The 18,405-nt window shown below is 44.3% G+C and overlaps 1 protein-coding gene across 1 annotated transcript in view; it reads left to right on the forward strand.

Annotated features, from left to right (window-relative positions):
- The first annotated feature begins 233 nt into the window (after positions 1 to 233).
- The window catches only part of EFEMP1 (EGF containing fibulin extracellular matrix protein 1), a 48,836-nt gene continuing 30,664 nt past the window's right edge, over positions 234 to 18,405 (forward strand). The window contains exons 1-5 of the mRNA XM_061989302.1: positions 234 to 312; positions 651 to 739; positions 879 to 966; positions 4,523 to 4,571; positions 4,734 to 4,991. Coding sequence (XP_061845286.1) covers positions 886 to 966; positions 4,523 to 4,571; positions 4,734 to 4,991 — 388 coding nt within the window. The 5' untranslated portion in view covers positions 234 to 312; positions 651 to 739; positions 879 to 885. The remainder of the gene's footprint in view (positions 313 to 650; positions 740 to 878; positions 967 to 4,522; positions 4,572 to 4,733; positions 4,992 to 18,405) is intronic.

The following is an 18,405-nucleotide window of genomic DNA, read 5'->3' on the forward strand; positions in this document are numbered from 1 at the left end:
GGACGCACCCGCAGCCGCTCTCCACGGCACCTTCTAGCCGCGGCTGTCCTCCACACGCCTCCGGGGGCCGCGCCCTCCTGCCCTCACGGGCCCAACATGGCGGCGCAGCGCCTCACCTGCGCCGCCTGGAGCCCGCCGCGCCGCGGGGCCGGCAGGGGGCGCGGCGGCTCCGGCAGCAGCCGGGCCCGCTTCTATTTAGGCGAAGCGCCGGGGGGGCGGCGCGGGAGAGCGGGCGGGCGCCGGCAGCGGCAGCGCACGGACGGCGCCGAGCTGCCGCGGGAACAGCCGCCGCCCGCACCGGCCGCGCCGCAGGTAGGAGCGGGGCAGCACGGCAGCACGGCACGGCTGTGCCTCGCCGCTCCTCGGGACGGCGGGTCGGGGCAGGGCGGCCCCGCGCCGAGCCCGGCAGGTGCCCGGCGCTGCCGTGTGTCGCCGAGGAGCCGGGGCTCGGTGTCGTGGCGCGTCCCTGCCGGGTCTCCCCACGGGCGGGGAGCTTTTGCTGAACCGTCGCTAGCCCAAGACATGCGACGGGCCGGGCAGTCCCGGTGCCCGCTCCTTGCCCGGCGCTGGGCTGCACCGCGTCCAGTTCAGCGTGGCGTTAAGTGCTATGTTAGTTTAAACTCTTGTTATTGTTCCTTTCCTCCCCTCAGCTGGATAAGATACAAGGGACTGGGAGCAGAGCCGAACCTCACCCTCTTCTTGCGGAGCACAGGGGCAGCGTCCCGGCGGCTTCAGCCAGGTAGGGGCTGGGCGGGCGCCCTGCGCTCCCGGCCGGGGCCAGAGCCGCTGCTGGACACCCACCCGGTCCCGGAGGTGCTGCTCCGGCGAAGCTCGGCGCTAAAAATAGTCCCACTTTATTTGTTTTTCTTTCTTTCAAGATTCACGATGTTGACAGCTGTGTTCTTGGCTGCTCTGAGCCTTGTTGCAGTACTTTCGCAGGAAACTGAGGAAACCATAACATACACGGTAAGGTTTAATAGAGTTTGAGATAATTACTGCTTTGCAGGGATTCTTTTCTAAATGACCCTTTAGAAAAACCAAGTTTCTTGCCAACGTATAGCATGCAATACGAAGTTCTTTGAGTTCAGATGTTAACCATAAAATAAGCTGTTCATGCACCGAGACGCCGTTTTGAAGTTGAGATTGACAAGATTGAGCAAAACAGGCTACAAGTGGCTGTTGTGAGAAGCCTATCTGTCTATTGAACTGGATGAACTGCACAAAGTTAGGATGTTCTAATATTTCCTTAAACTGTTTTCCTAAAGTTAGGGTCCCTGGGACCTTCGTTTGAAATATATGGGATTTGACAGATAATTAGGTCAAACATTCTTGTGTGTTTTCTTTTGGATGTTTCAAGCTGGTTGTAAGGAAACATAAGTACCTCAGGCTTCAGTGTTCTTAATGAAGCACCTAAGTCCTGGGGTGATCACAGGACTGTTAGTTTCCCAGCTGATTCTGAGCAGTGGTTTTGCATGACTTGACAGAACTTGTACAAGAATACTGCAAATAGGTTTTTCTTGTAAGCAACTGAGAGATAAGAGATTTAAAGGCTTCATTTTAAGGCTTGCTCTTTCTTTCTCTGCTTGTGTTCAGCCTTTGTCTTGGATACTGCATGTCATAGGAGTGGCAATTACATCGGCTTGGGCTGGGGGGAAAAAAAGCCCACATTTTCACATCTGATTACAGTTGTAATCCCTGCAACTTGCTTCATATGGGTGGACCTCTGAATCTGTGTACAGACATCAGCGCAATGCCACACAAGCAGAAAATTCTGCACACATGCAAAAAGTTAGAGAACCACAGCCAAAGTCTGAGATGGTGTCTTATACAAGTAATCCCGCTGAAGTCAGGGGGGATGGCTCAAGTGAGTAAATATTGCAGAGTTGGACCTCGTTGTAGAAGACAGAGCTCAAAGAAGCCTCAAGTGAGCGTTAGGAAGCCAGTCATAAAATGCTTTAACACTGGGCTTTAGAAGCAATAGATTTTTTTGAAGATTGGGAATCCTTCAGTTTGGAGGCTTCTGTGAGTTTCTTTAAGTCCCTACATATAAAGTGGAAACTGAAGCAACTAAGTACCTTTGAAAATCCAGCCTCACATAAGGATCCTGTTCCCTCCCCTCTTTTGTTCTTATTATTTAGCCTTCTGTAAAAATATGGGTAGCATTTTCTGAGAAGTTGACATAGTTCTGTTTAGACCAATTGAAAACTTAGAGCATCCAAATGTGACCTGGCTTCCTACACTCCTGTGTTCAAAGAGACCTTAGCATTTAGGTTCCCCCATCATCATTAGACTCTAATGTAAAAGTACTCAACACAAATCCTTAGCTTTTGGAAGGTTTACTTTTAGCATGCTGCTGTTTCTCACACGTACATTGTATTCACTTGGGGCCAAATCCTTTCCTATTGTCACAGTCCCTTCAGCTGCAGTAATAGATGGACTTGGCTCCATACTGTTACATAGACAGTACTTCTGTTGTGCCTTAACAGGAATTGGGTGATTCAGGAAATGCATGAATTAGCTGTTTTCCTCCAGGTTTGCCTTTTCATAGCTACAGTAACTTTGGTGTTGTCAACTCAGCATGTACTCATTCCTTTAGAGACTGAGAATTGTAACACAATTTGCTGTCCACTTACTCCTTTGGAAGAAAAAGCCTCCCAAGTTACAACTCGCTGCTCTATTTGGCAGTTCCCTGCTGTCACCTGCAAATGAAGAAAAGACTTTTAACCCTGATGCTGAGTTACTACCAAGTTCCTCAAAATAACCTGAGGATAGCACACGCAACGAGCGGATCTCGGCATCACAGTCTGTCACACGTGTAGTTCCTCTGCAGCGCAGGAGTTGCAAGGAGACTTAGCTTGCTTGGCTGTGACTAATGACATTAGCCAACTCAATTCCTTTTTACTATAGGGCCATTAAAGTAATATCCTGAGCAGCACAGTGCCCATATGCACCTATGTGGCACAGCTCATTCGATTCATCCCTATTTCCAATGTGTCTGCTGCGGTGGGTAGCGCTGTGAGACTTTGCTGGTCAGTTTCTGTAACTGCTGCCTGTGGTTAAACTTGCTGCCCTGCAGAGAGTTTAATGGTTTTGGGGAGAGGAACAATGAGGATGCCTACCTAACTGCAGGGTAGATATTTCAAGCTCATCCTGAACTTCCTAGCCTGAGTCAATGTGAGTAGTTACTGAGTAAAGTCTTGTTTGAAATTTGCAGAGTCTTATATAAATAAGTGGTCCCACTGTTATAAATTCCAACCATTTATTGTCTGTCCTGCAATATAAATTGTTCTTTCTAGACTGCAGTTCCTGGAGTCATGTCATTAAAAAGCATGTGAATGAATTTCCAGCTCTCACAGGATCCTCCCCCCTTGCTGGAGAGCTAATGGGAGACGGGATGAAGCACAGGGGCAGAGAAGCCCATCAGTCCCTCTGGCAAACCAGCCCCAGGAATGAAAGATGTTCACCTGTTGGTGAAAAAAGGGATGCATCAAGAAGAGTGTGGGCAGCAGGTCAAGGGAGGTTCTTCTCCCTCTCTCCTCTGCCCTGGTGAGGCCTCATCTGGAGTCCTGTGTCCAGTTCTGGGCTCCTCAGCTCAAGAGGGACAGGGAACTGCTGGAGAGAGGCCAGTGCAGGGCCACCAAGATGATCAGGGGACTGGAACATCTTTCATACGAGGAAAGGCTGTGGGACCTGGGGCTGTTTATTCTGGAGAAGAGGAGACTGAGGGGAGATCTTATTGACATTTATAACTATCTAAAGGGTGGGTGTCAGGAGGTTGGGACATCCCTTTTTTCTGGAGTAGCCAGCAACAGGACAAGGGGTGATGGGATGAAGCTGGAACACAAAAAGTTCCACTTAAACAGAAGAAAAAGCTCTTTCCCTGTTTCAGTGAGGGAGCCCTGGCACAGGCTGCCCAGAGGGGTGTGGAGGCTCCTTCCTTGGAGGGCTTCAAGCCCCACCTGGACACGTTCCTATGTGACCTGATCTAGGTGACCCTGCTTCTGCAGGGGGGTTGGACTGGATGATCTCTAAAGGTCCCTTCCAACACCTACCATTCTGTGATTCTATGAACCTCCTGACACCCACCCTTTAGATAGTTATAAATGTTAATAAGAGCTACCCTCAGTCTCCTCTTCTCCAGGCTAAACAGCCCCAGTTCCCTCAGCCTTTCCTCGTATGAAAGATGTTTAAAACTCTCTAGGAGCAAGGCAGGGAGGAGGTGATGCTTGTCTCGCTTGGTTCCCCAGACCCAGTAAAACCTACCTATTCCCAGCAAACGATATCTCTGCAACTTCCTGAGATACAGGCTCTCTCTTGTTGTTGTTCCTGCCCAGCAATGCTGTGCCAACAGCCATTTTTCTAGCTTGCCAAGGTATGCCAACACCACATGTCCCTTGGGATCAAACTTTGAGCTCATTGAAATGTGTTTGATTATTTTGGAAAGAATTTCTTTGTTCTCAGGATTCTTTCTTTTGGAAAAACAAAGAATCCTTACTTTTCTTTCTCTCTTTTCCCTCTCTAGCAATGCACAGATGGCTACGAATGGGATCCTGTTAGGCAACGGTGCAAAGGTACAGTAAACGATTTTCAAAGACAGACTTGCCATTGGAGTTCTCATTACACACCCCTGTTTTGGACAAGGAGGGGTGCTTGCATGTCTCATTGTTTGTATTAATGGCTGTTGCAGAAGGTCTGACTGTTAAAAGCATGACTTGTGTTGTTGCTAACCACAGATATTGATGAATGTGAAATAGTCCCAGATGCATGTAAAGGTGGGATGAAATGTGTTAACCACTATGGAGGATACCTCTGTCTACCCAGAACAGCGCAAATTATTGTAAATGAGAGAGAAGAAGCAGCAGAATCCACTAGTGGGCGAAACAACGTCATTCGCCGGACCCCAGCTGACCCTCACCGTGCCCCTCCAAACCCAACTCATCAAATCCAGTGCGCGTCTGGGTACGAGCAAAGCGATCACAATGTGTGCCAAGGTAAGCCAGCTGCTGTGTTTTGCTTCCAGTGTCATTGGAGGGTCTGTGATACAAATTTAATGCCTGGGAAGTGACAGCTTGTAGCTCTGGCATCCGCTAGAGCGTATTGTTGCACCGTTAAACTGGACACATCCACGCTTAAAGAGATGAAAATAAGATACCTTCCAGTTGTTACTGTTCAAGGTAACAGAACTTGCAGTTTGTTGCAGCCTGTTCCGTCTCTTTCTGGCTCATGAGTAGAAATACTTCTGTTGTCTGTAGATCCTCAAAAAACCCCTTCCTGCAAGTTAGCAACTTCAGTCAAACCCTTTGCATGGTATTCAACATGACCAGGAGAGGCAGTGCTTTGAAAGAAGTAGGGTCTGACACTGCAAGTCAGACCATAGACAGTGTCTCGAGACTTGCAAAACTCTATTTTTCAGTGGGTGAACAACAAACCACCACCATGTGAATTTCTGCTTTGAACAGATGGCAATGCAGAACAACACAGTGCTGTTATTATGTATGAGGGATATTTCTCAAGTAGTAGGAACCAAAGGTCTGAACAGCTTGTGTTCTTCTGATCTCTGTAAGAGCAGTTCTAGGCAGACCATGCCAGCTTACTCCCAGCCATGGTCTAGCCAGTCTTTGAAACTATGGCAATGAAGAGCTTTCATCTGAGTGTACATACACCACACACAGTGCCAAAATTCTCAGGGTATTAGCAATGTTAATTGTATGCATTCAGGAACCAGCCTCACAAGCACTACTGTAAACTAAGGCTGTTTCATTTAGTATTTCATATAAATAGTTTACTCTTATTCTTGCTGAAGTAACAAATGTTTTCTCCACTGTTTTGTTTCCTTTCATAAAAATATCTTCTACTCCTCGTTCACAAACTTGGTTTTCAAGCATGTTAATGGGATACCCATACAAACAGAGGGCAAAACTTGACCCCACGGTTCATCTTTTCCACTTTGTGGCCCGTAACAGTATAATCATATAAAATAGCACTTGAGTGACTATAATCAGGCCAGGCTGTAATATACAGTGGTAGTTCCTTTCTCCCTGGTATTCATGTATACAGACCATTATTTATCACTAGTAAGTAAATCCCCTGTCATTCTGAAGCACAGTAATCATCATGGAAGCTGGAGAAGTTATTTTTGTAGGCCAAGCCTCAGAGTTGCGTTTCTGGCTTGTCTGCTAACGTTCAACATTTCTGTCACTCCAGTTCAAGCCTGTCAAGTAAAGAACCGACCGCAGGAGGTCGGTACTGGGATCCCCTTAACCCCAAGCCATCATTTAGGGTTACCAAGGGAAAAATCAATGCCAAGGATGGCAAGTAGGGTTTGTTTTTTTGCTTAGTTTTAACTTAGCATAGCAGCAGCAGAACCAGGAACCGAGTACCAGGCTCCTGGGTTTTGATCTGGCCGTGAGTGCTGTGGCTGGCACTCACCTTCATTGATGAACTGCAATAAACTGCTTCAGTTTTAGGGTCTAACAACATTTTTGTTTGACTAAAAAACCAAAAAGCAGGTAATGCTAGAAGATTTGCAGACATGAACATCCCTTCTGCTACAATGGCTTCAGGGGCATAAGTTGGGGATAGCATAGGAAAGCTTAACAGTGTGTGGCACCAATACTTTGTCTTGCAAATAGAGGTTGAGTTAGGGCTGAGACTAACACCTCCGTGAGGTTTTGGTTTTGTAGAGGAGAAGATTGGTGGTGGTGGGTCACTATTATTTTACTACATGCTCTGGTTCCCTGAGACTTGCAACTTCATGTTTATATTCAGTTCACAAATGGTTGGTTAATTTCTAACAACAACTAACTGTTGTTATAGTACCAAACCCCTTCAAGGAGCAGACACACAAACTATGGTGAAATCTTGGGCTTGACTGAATCGGAGTTTTGCTACTAATCTCCTCAGGCCAAAATTTCAATCTAAATGCAGAAAGCATGGAAATATTAGTGCTTAAAAGCTGAAATGTATTACACTGAATGAATTCCAGCTGGAAAAAGGGTAGTGGACAGTGTACTTGAAAGAAAGGCTAAAAGGCTCGTGCAGCACTTAAAGCATTGCGTTCAACTTCATGATCTTCGTGCTTTTCACTGCTGAAAGTATCTTATAAAAGATAATCTTGATCAGCAATGGTCCCACTGTGGATTTATTTAATTATGGTTAAAAGACTTTGCTATGATAACTGTTTGAGGCTCCTAGGGAGTGTAACTTACACATATAGTTACACTTAAGCTTGTTTTATTGTTTAGTAAATCAAATATGAAGTCCAGCTCCTTCTAATTGTTTGCAGATGTATGACATTTTCCTTCCAGTCCAGCAGCACTAAGTATTTTATAACCAATGTGAAAGTGTGGAGACCTCTTTTTAAAACAATAACATGCTCCGAGGAGCTGAATTACTGACATCATACTAGAGTATGAGGGGCCTTCTGTTTTAGTACACATGTCCACTCCCTTTTTAAGCATTGAACAGGGAGGGTACGATAGGCCAAACACACTCATGTTGGTTTCTGTACTTGGAATCCACACCTATGAATGACACTAGTCCTGTTGGACTTCAGGAGGCCTCGCTGATGTGCTGAGCTTCATTGCTGGGTAAATCATGATGCAGTGTGGCTGGATCCTATTTCTATTGACAAGGAATGAGAAACGTTCAGGGACATGCAAGATTATCTGCACTTCTTAATCTACCAAAACATGGCCATATTCCTGAGTTACAAAAGCTGCTTAATACCTTCTTAACTTGTGACCTGAAGAAGTGAAATCAGTGCTGAGAGTTTTCTGTCTGAACTGCATGCTGTTATTTATTAGAGACCATGTAGCTCGACCAGCACAGATGACAGGTTGATAGCAAAGGACACTGCCTTGCAGAAGACAATTGCAAGGGAAAGACTGAAGTTTCCTCTGATATATATAATTCTTATAGCTACCAGGGATCAGAAACTTGTTCTTGTGTAACTGTGTTGATGTTAGAAGTGTAGGTAGCTAAAATTTCCTGGGCAATTCCTAAGATACTGTACATGAGCAGTAAAGTGTCAGGAACCTCCAAAACTGATGAAAAGATGAGGGAATGTTGTTCTGGAGGAAGATCTCTTACCTAGAGTATGTACAGAGGACTGAGTTTCAACTGCAAACACTTTAACTGTGTGTCAGATTCTGAGTTTATGACCTTAACTCACCCTCTTCTCCCCATCTCTGTGTAGTGAGTTCACACTGCACTCTCACTTCCAAATGTGCATTTCGCTCCAAGGGCTGCTGAGCTGGTCACCAGTGTAGATTCCCTTCCATGGCACCTGCCAACACTTTCAGGAAGCCACTCAAATTCTTACCATTCATTATGAGAGTATCACTTCAGTTGGGAAAAGCAAAAGCAGAGTAGAAGAAAATATCTGTAAGCAGATGAGGGAGTTAGCAAATATTCACAGCCACTTCCTACCTGCTAAAAACATAACGAGCTGTGTCCTGTTGCCGGCTTATGAGACTGAAGTGTGTTTCTGCTGTGGTGTTCGCCTCTCTGTGATCTCAGTCTGCTCCTATTGAAGTCAAGAGAAAATCACCCAATTAATTCCATTTTGTCAAATCTAGTCTGCAAGAAGCTGCTAGTTTTTCCTGGAATGTTAGTAACACTTGAATGAAAAAAGAGACCAAGCAAAGGTAGAGAATGACCTGCCTTCCCGTCACGCTGCCAACACAAGCAATACACTCAGCAAACCTTTTAGCTCCTCAGCTACATTTGCTTCCTATATTTCCCCAGTCCGTTTTTAACCCTTTGTGCTACTGTGACCAAAATACAGGGGGGAAACAGATTGTAATAAGAGCTATCAATGCTTTCCTATGTGGGAGAGGGAGAGACACCTTTTTCCCCAGATAGTTCTGCCTAGACTTGGTGAATCTCAGTTGCCTTTTTCTCTTCTCTGTAGGGGGAGGAAAGCAATAAACTTGTTTTCTGTGCTGTGGTTATTTCCCCCCTGCAAACTAACTTTAGAAATGCCTTCCTTGGTAAAGTTGGAGGGATTTTTTGTTAAGTTTTCCAGTACTTTGAAAAGCAACCATGCTCATTCCCAGAACAAGTGAACTTCGTGCAACTAAGCCCCTCTAGATTTCTCTCTCCTTTTCCTTTTTTAAGGAGGGAGGGGCAAGGGGGAACAATTCATGATGCTTTGTTTTCTGGACAGAAATCACTTTGTGTTTTATATAAGAGGGCTGTGCAGCTAGCATATAAAGGCTGTAAAAATCAGGTAAGGGCAGGTGCATTTAGCTGGCCCTTTGCAGAACTGGGTCAGGTTGGAGTGCCTGGCTCTGCCTCCAGCAGGGTGCTTTTCATTGACGTTTTGGCTGGGGTGCAGGCTGCACTTCTGAAATGTACCTCCTAATGAGCTCCACTTAATGTGCCTTCGTTTGCCTCATGCCAACCAGATGCCCTTCAGATGAAACTAAAGCTGAAATGCACTGCAGGAGTACTGCTAATACACCACAGCGACTAACGAGTGTTCAGGCTGCAGGACCAGACTCGAGAGAGCCCGGAGACCCTCAGAAATGCACGTGCTGGGATGCTGTACTGGTCTTCTCCTGGGGGTCCACACTACCTGCTAAGATAGACATAACCTAAAATACACCTCTAACAGTTTCCTAGGCTGGCCCCAGAAATGTTTTGGAGAGCCTTTTGTGAAATCTTGCACGCTCCCAAGATTTCCCACTTCCTGTGTTTTAAAGAATACTGTACAAGAGCCTCTCAACAGCACAGATCTGTTTAGTTTGAGGATAGGGTGAGGAGAGAGGCTGTGGTAGGAAAACTTAAGTTCTTGATATGTGCTTTAGGATGCTGTTAGCTCATCGAAGTGCTTAATCAGTCACACAGTTCACGTGTACATTGTTTGCTGCAGTACTTCAGCACATGGAGAATACTCGTTGCCAGCAGTAGCCACCCTATGAGACTGACCTGGTTACACATACCGTTGGAATACTAATTACTTGGAAAAGCTGTAGGGATTCAGGTCTAAGAGAATCCACAGAAAGACAGAAGCTGACGTTTTTCACAGCTCTTTGTGCTGAGTGTTTAATTTCTTGTTCGTTTGGGTACATCACACAGAGATGGTCTTTCATCAGCCCATCCCAAACCAATTGTTCAAGCTGTTAATCTGTGAAAATGCAACATTTTGCTGCAAAGAGTCCTTGCTGGAGCATCTCTCTAATAGCCTTGAGGGACCAGAGGGCAGGTCACAAAACACATCTTGTTTTGAGGGCCTGGTTTTGGGCATTTTCAAAATCTGGCCGCTGTGAATCATCTTCCCATCTGTGCTATTTGCACAGCTGTGAGTGTCATGTCAAGACCTTGGATGGATATTCTCTGTTCTGTCTGACCATTTTACTGTGAACATCCATCACAAGCATAAATACTAACAGCTGCTTTACTTCCTTCAGTTAGTTACTGCTTTGCCATTATTCTGACCCAGGCAGGAACAGGCTCAGTAAATTTCAGCTAAAGAGTGGTACCATCTGCTAATTGTGCTAAGTGTCCTCAACTCAGGCAAGCTTCTGAAGGGTCTATTTACCTTAGCTTCTGGAATTGTGATGATGCAGGAAAGCAGGAGGCTTCAGTTTATGTAAACTCATTAGCAGTTCTCGTGGCTGCTGCTTGAAGAAGAGCGGGATGTACAGCAGTCCCATCGTGCTTTCACATTTGACTGGTTGATTGTAAAGCCTGTTTGCTTAGTAGCTCTGAGAAGGCTAATGTTTTGACAGACAAAACATAGCAAATGTATTCAGAAGGCACATGGCCTGAAGAAAGTCCAAACCTCCATCCATCTGTCCTCCTTCAGAATTCCACTCTAAGCTGGAGGTCTTTTCGTAATGCAATCAGGAATCACACTGGATAGGAAGGGGAAGAATGTGCTTATGTGTGATCCTGACTGGGCATCCCAGTGCACTTAGCACCCCATTAAAAGGCACAGAGTATTTATTTCTCCTTTCAAGGAACTCCCTGTATCTGTTGCAAACCCTCAGACACAAGCATCCTAAAAGTCAGTTAAGCCCTACAGGGAATGACAGCTGTCAACTGTTGCATTCCATAGTATAAGATAGCTTAAAACATGACCTGTGGGAGCACGGGCTGGCTTTCTGTTCTGCTTCAATACCTGCTGTTGATGAGTTGTGGTCTACAGCCTTGCAGTGATACAGAACATTTCCCTAGCAGGAGCAGCAGTGTGAGAGCATCCTGGCAGCAGCTTTTAGGACCCATCTTGTACAGTTCCATGGTGATACCTTTGCCCCTTTGTGGAGACATTTTTCTCCCCTACTTCCATGAAGTATGGTGATGTTCTCAATGTGTTTGCTTTGAGCAGGTCTGCAGTTATTTCATCCCACACTACTGCATTATAGTACTTTAGCCTGCTGAGAATGGTTTTGTGTTCCTCCTTTCTCCAGTTGTTTGCTTAGGGTCATTTTCTCTCAACCAACACTTCTTTAATGTGTTTTCAAACGTGATTCTTGCTTCAGGTGACTTACTATATAATGGTTTAGTTTCATTTTCCAAGTCTGGGTTACCAAGTCACCTTTTCTAACTCTAGAACATTTCTAAAAGATCTCAGCATTACAGACACACACTTTTTAAAGGTTGAAGAAATTCCTTGAGCATCTCCAACGAGGGACACTAATTTAGCAAGTTAGTAAACTACTTAAAGAGTTGAAGCTTGAAGCTCTCCTTTTCCTTATTGTGTTCTACTTCCAACTGATTTTCTTCATTTCATAAGTTCTGTAATAATTCACCCAAGATTTAAGCATCCTTTTGGCTGAAGGGTTCTTATCAAAGGGAAGTTTGACATATATCTGTCATAAAGTTCAACGGCCTCCATTCACAAGATCAAAAGATCTGAACTTGGCTTAGTAAGGTCTCTGTTCTCTGTGTCAAGAATACATGAGATAGTTGTATTCACCTACTCTGTGTAAGGTTCATGGATAAAAAGCATGAAGTTTCACAAAGATTAGATCTGTTTTCATCTTTAATCTGCAAAGTTTTCTTCTCATAGCAGCCAGAAAGCAATAATTTTGGAGAAAAAGGTATTTGCAACAGTTTAACCTGAAAGAACACATTTAATGTACATGAATCTGGCTTCCACCTTCTTTCACTTGCAATGTAACTTCACTAAAAGCAGAGAAGGGGTCTGCAGACTACAGAGCTCTGAAGTGGTTTCACATACATGTGGTTATTATCCCCTTTATGCTCATTCACATTTCTGTTTTATTTGTTGACCTGAAATCACGTTAAACGTTGGTTCTGCTGTAAATACAGTGGAGAAACATCGAGTCATTGTGAGGTATAATTATATGGTAAAACCTGTAGCTTTGAAGCTGAAAAAACTTAGTAAGGAAACATGTCACATACACTTCTGTAAGCTACAGTGCTAAGAAAATGTTACTGAAGCCCAGATATTAATTAGGCCTTTTCTGGCATAATAAATCCTGATCTCTGGGCATTTTCAGAGCTAGATATTCAGTAGACTCTTATCTGTTGTTGTTAGCAAATGGCTCAACTAAGTTACTTTAGCTAACTGAAAAATAGGTGGGTAGTTGTTCTTTCTTTCAGGGTTTTGGGAGGTTTTTTTCAGTTCCTTGTTGTTTGGTTTTTATTGAATTTTGGGTTGTTTTGGGTTTTCTGTTGTTTTTTGGTCAAGGACAGTGGTGATAGCCATTAGTGGCTAACCAGAGGAATAAGTCCAATTCTTAAATGGGATGATGGAGGATTCCACGTGTGAAGGTGTATCTCCTGGGAAGTGATGTTTGCTTTGGGAAGGTCTGAATCTGTCTTTGAGTGGACTTATGTAGCCATCATTTAAGCCTATTTAAATCAGTTCTGAAAAGAAAAGATGTGGCTGAGTTTCATTTTATAAGCTGACTTTAATCTGAGGTAAACTCCTAGTCTAATGCATGACCCAGTATGATATGATGTAAGCACATTTGACATTCTACTTGAGCACATTTAGTCCATGCCTGAACAGATGTTCTGTGTAGTTTCCTGAGTGCAAACAGAATTTGTTCAGGGGTTTTTATATGCATGTGGCTGCACAGGTGGGATTTCTGTGAACAGGTAACTGGTCATAATCCGTGCAATCAAACTTCAATAGGTAGTGAAAGCAACAGAGGTGATCTCAAACCTTTAGGCTTCTCCATCAACAACAGTAAAATGTTCAGGCTGAGTTTTCAAAGTAAGTGGTCACTGTCTACCCAAGGAATCTCTTCTTTCAAAAAGATGGCTTTTATAAAGGAGAAGCAGGTCTCCTGCTGGCCTCCAAGTAAATCGTCCTCTCATCGACTTTGGTCCCTCTGCCACCTAAATTCCCCCACCAGCTGTAACTTGCACCAAAAGATAAGTCAGATTGCCATGTAAAACTAGTGTTTGCATGAAGGCTCACAAGTTTGGGTTTTAATCATTAAAATTCCTAAGAGTTAAAGGGCAAAAAAGAGAGATTTCTTATGGGATGAAAAGATGCCATGATGCCAGAAAAACAGTAACAGGGACAAGCAATAACTGCAGATGTCTCAGCATTAACAATATAAAAAGGAATCCTTTATCAACACTTCCAGCTGCTTGTTCTAACAGAAGCACTTAGAAATGAAAAATGAAAGAACCTTTGACAGGTAACAATTTTGTGGATGGTTTTAAAGAGGTTACCAATGAGCTAACATTTAATAACACACTTGCACAGAGGAAAGGAATAAAACAGGCCAAAGTGAGCAGAAACTTCAGTGTGATTTTAGCTGACTTGACTTAGCTTATAAACATTTCTTGATGAGAAAGGTGGAAAAAGCAATCTCTTTCCTGTCTAGACTTGCTAAGTGGAGAAATTTGGGTATCTGAGCTGCATTAGAAGAGAGATGGAACAAAATGCACATTTAGAAGCAGCAAATACAGGTCAGTATTGGGAGAATGTTCATCTAAGTTGATAAAGATAGCACCATTTCAAGAAATCACAGAATCTCAAGGCCTGGAAGGGACCTGGAAAGCTCATCCAGTGCAACCCCCCTGCCAGAGCAGCACCACCTAGAGTAGGGCACACAGGAACTCATCCAGGTGGATTTGGAATGTCTCCAGAGAAGGAGCCTCCACAGCCCATCTGGGCAGCCCCTGCCAGTGCTCCCTCACACTGAAGAAATTCTTCCTTGTGTAGTTATCTTTGTTAAGTGGCTTAAAAAAACAGTTACTGATTTCTGAGGTGATTTTGAAACCATTTTGTTTTGCACCTGTGTTACCAGATCTTACCTGTATTTTAATATCTTGTCGTATTTAAAGCATGTTCTCAGTAGATTAATTTGTTCTCAAAGGACTTTCTTATCAGGAACAAGTTCTCCAGAACCAGATACAACAATGTATTGTTTGTCCCACTTAGGGCTAGTTAAAAGCAATAACAGTGCATAGTCGTGGCAGCAATAAGCAGTGCTTTGGAGCACCCACTGACCTGTCCCCCAGGCTGTGGAAGGTGACTTACTTTATTCCTCCCAGAGGTTGTTAGAGACTAAATCAGGAATGTGTGCAGAACTCAAAAGTCAGTCTCATTTCCCAGAGGTAAAGAAAACCACATTCTTACCTAAAGTCATCCTGCTTGTATTTACTTTGCATCTAGTTCTTCATCAATCTGTATCTGGCTTTGAAGGATCCTTTGAAGGATCAAGACAGACCCAGCTTGCTCCTTGTGCGGCACTCGAGTAGAAAAAAGTTGAGGGTAACTGCAAGACCCTGAAATATTGCCAATGCTTCTTAGAATCACAGAATCATTTTGGTTGGAAAAGACCTTTGAGATCATCAGGTCTAACTCCTCCCTTCACAGTGCTGAGCCCACCACTAACCCACGGCCCTCAGCCTCTCAGCTGTGTGGCTGTTCAATATCTCCAGGGATGGGGTCTCCCCCACCTCCCTGAGCAGCCTATTCTTGGCCCAGTATTTGTTTACCAAGTGCAGAAAGCACTGTACAAGCAGATAAAAATGATGGGCTTAAGTCAACAACTTTTAATTGGTTGAACAACTCTTGGGCTTTTGAGGTTTGCAGAAGCAGGAGAGAATTACAGCTCAAATGAACCTGAGTTGGAAGAGTTATAACCATCCTCCTGATGTGGTTTGTGTGTGGCAAAAGTTGAGTGCAGGAGAAAACCACACAGTTTTCCCATCACAAACACAGTTTGACCATTATTTAAACAACCCAGAAAACGTATTCAGAAGTTGTAATCGATTATTCAGTATGTGGAAAATGATGATTTTGGGGAAGGGGGCTGCTTTTTGTGTGTGTGTGTTCCAAAGTAGAGTCTTGCTCTGTCAGGAGACTCCATGTGCCTCTAAAAGGGAAGAGTCTCCCTTTCTAGAAGGTATATTTATGGCAAGGTAGCTTCATTATATATTTAAATCAAATGTTCTCTCTATTATGATTACACTCAAATTTCTGTATTCACTGGTAAGAAAATCTCTTCCTTACTATGTATGCAGATTTATAAGGCTCCAGGCACCTTTGAAATAAATTGAAAGCACAGCTATGTAATAAAGCCAAAACCAGCAACTAGCCAAGGAGATCCACCCAGCAACACCCTCGAACACCCTCAGCCTCTTCCCCTAAGCACAGCTTTAGAACACCAGTCTTGATCTTGTCTCTGCTTTCTCCACCCTGGTGAAAGCTTCCTGGGGGATTTGCAGGAGCTGTGGAGTGGCTCTTTGTGATGCAGCAACAGTGCACTTGCTTGGTTTTCTTACTTATCAGGCAGCTCATGAGAAGCAGGCTGTTTGCAATACTGCTCAGCCCATTTCAAGGGGAATGTTGCAAAACAGGAGCAGCTCATAGCAGGAGAAAGCAATATTTTAGGGGATGAGGAGAGATTTTTAACAACTGAGAAAAGAGGTAAGTACTGCAAAACCATACAGAAATGATGAAGAGGTTGGAGAAAGCAGACCTGCACTGCTGTTCCCCACTCTGAAACATAACAACTCAGAACTTCATTGATGATGCTGAAGGGAGGTATAGTTGGAGGATCCCAGGGCAGGAAACACTCCCAGAACTCACTGCTACAGGATAGGAATGAGGCCAACGATTTAAGAACTTAATTAAACCAAAGTCTGGACACTTTATGCACCGAGAGTGGAAGTTTAAAACAGCAACTTTTGAAAGGGATAATAAACCTAATTTATATGTTTAAGGCAGTCTTTAATTATTGAACAATGTTAGGATGAGGTTAATTGTTGGAGAGGAGATTGGCAAGATCTGCACCCTTCTGAAGCAACTCCTGCTGCCCATTTGAGAAAGCAGTGTTAAATTTCCCATCTTTCTGCAGCAGGTGACTGCTACCTGTGTACTGAGCATAAAGCCTATTCCTATGTCAAAAAGAAACCAGGTGTTTATGTCAGCACACTTTCATTATAGACAGCACAGTTTGTTATTGGGTGGAAAAGCAGGCAGTGCTGAATTTCAGTGACATCACTTTGTGTTGCCACAGCTCTGAGGGGCCTTACTTAGGCACCATTCTTCTGGCCAACGTATGCATGTAGAGAGAAGTCTGTCCTGCCCTGCACACCTTACTGCTGCAAGCATTTGCATACCTTAATGAACACACACACTTTTCTACAACACTATTGCTGTGTTTAGTGTTGAATTTGAGATGAATGCAGCAGCAGCTTATATCACTCTTTGCATTTGATTCTTTGTTTTAGTATCTGTTATATCCAACCTAGCCAAAAACCGGCCTCAGCAAATTCTGGCTCGTGGATGCAGTGGGAGCCCCGGGGGCTCCATACACATGCCTCATCTGTGACCAAACAGGGGCTAAGGAGCCATTTCACAGTGCCTTGTCCTCAGGGTGGAGTCACACTCCTATGACAGCTATGATCAGTAGGCTGAAAGCAAACCATTAAAGAGACCAATGGGACTAATTGGGATTTTCACAGACTGAATGGCCACTCAGGGGGTTCAGCCAGAAAGAACGAGCCGAAGTGTCTAAAAATATGAAAACCAGCAAAAAAAGATGACACAAAAATGTTTGTATTAGAATTTGGCTGTACCATTGCAGGCAGGACAGCTGTGGGATCTGCCTGCCTCAACTGAAGCCCGTCCTTGCAGAGTGCAGCAGAAGCTCACGCAACGCACCGGCTAACACGCCACAGCGGCTTTATGGCGTGAAGTCACTGAAGCCTCTCTGTCACACAAATTCAGACTCAAGACAGCGTTACTGTCCCGTTGGGATGCAATTGGGATGGGCTGGGTAGGCAACAGCCCTTACAAACTGGAATGATAACATGCAGGTTTTTCCATTCCTATCATTTGTCCTTAATTTGAGAAATTAAATGCTTATGTCCCGTTGTGAACTATTCTTAGCGCTCATTTCGCAATGTAGCCCGGCGATGACCAAATGGCTTCCTTACAGGTTTTTTTCTCTCAGTTCACAGCTGTCCTGAATTTATTTCCTTTGGTGCTTAGGTTGCATTAAAAAAAAGTGTTGTAAATCAGCCCCCATAAATGTTTAAATCAGAAAACCCCACTTGACTCAACTCCTGCCTGAGGAACACTACCTGTAAAAAGCCAGAGGGAGGAAAGGTAGTGTAGCTCTCCATCCTGGTTAATACCTTAGAGTGTATTTACAGCATCATGGAATAATTCAGGTGAGAAGGGACTTCAGGAAGTCTCTGGTCCAATGTCCTGCTCAAAAAGCAGGGTCAGGTCTGACATCACACCAGGTTCATCAGACCAGGAAGGTTTATCCAGTCCAGTCGTGAAAACCACTGTGAATGGAGAGGGCACAGCCTCTCAGGGCAAGGTGTTCCACTTCTTCACTGGCCTAATGGTGAAGGTCAGAACCCCTCCTTTCACCCTAGATATAGACTAACTGAAGTGATGTGCTAAAGATGCAGACTTAGCCTCCCACTGCCCACCCAGCTTCTCTTAATTTTTCATTGTACTCTGTGGCAGCTGGTTTGCACCTCTCCCTTGGTTTTACTTACCAAACTGGTTAGAATTATTTCATTTCATTAGGCTGTAGCACAGAGAGGGTGCCAGTCACCAGGGGAAGTTTCCTTCTGGAAGGCACTGTAAGCACAGATGTTGTAGTGAAAAAGCTCACCTGAGAAAACCTTCCATCTTCCATCTTCTTTATTTTCTTCAGTGAGATTTCAAGAGACACGTCCTTGGGTTGTACCTGCTCCTAAGACTTCCTTGCTCTACTTTTCAGAACCTACATTTTTACAAAACTCTGCTGTATTTATGGGGGAAACTGGTCTGTTGCAAAAGGTGAAGGTGGGGAAGTGCTTCCCATAAGGAGAAGCAACACAATTCTGGGGTAGCCCTAGGTTTGAATGAAAACATTTTCATGGGAAACAGACTAGTGAGAAGCAGAGTGTCGTTCCTGGCCTCTCATGACCCAGCTCTTGCCACAAGTGAATCTCTGC

This window comes from Colius striatus, chromosome 2 (genome assembly GCF_028858725.1).
Source record: "Colius striatus isolate bColStr4 chromosome 2, bColStr4.1.hap1, whole genome shotgun sequence".
NCBI lineage: Eukaryota > Metazoa > Chordata > Aves > Coliiformes > Coliidae > Colius > Colius striatus.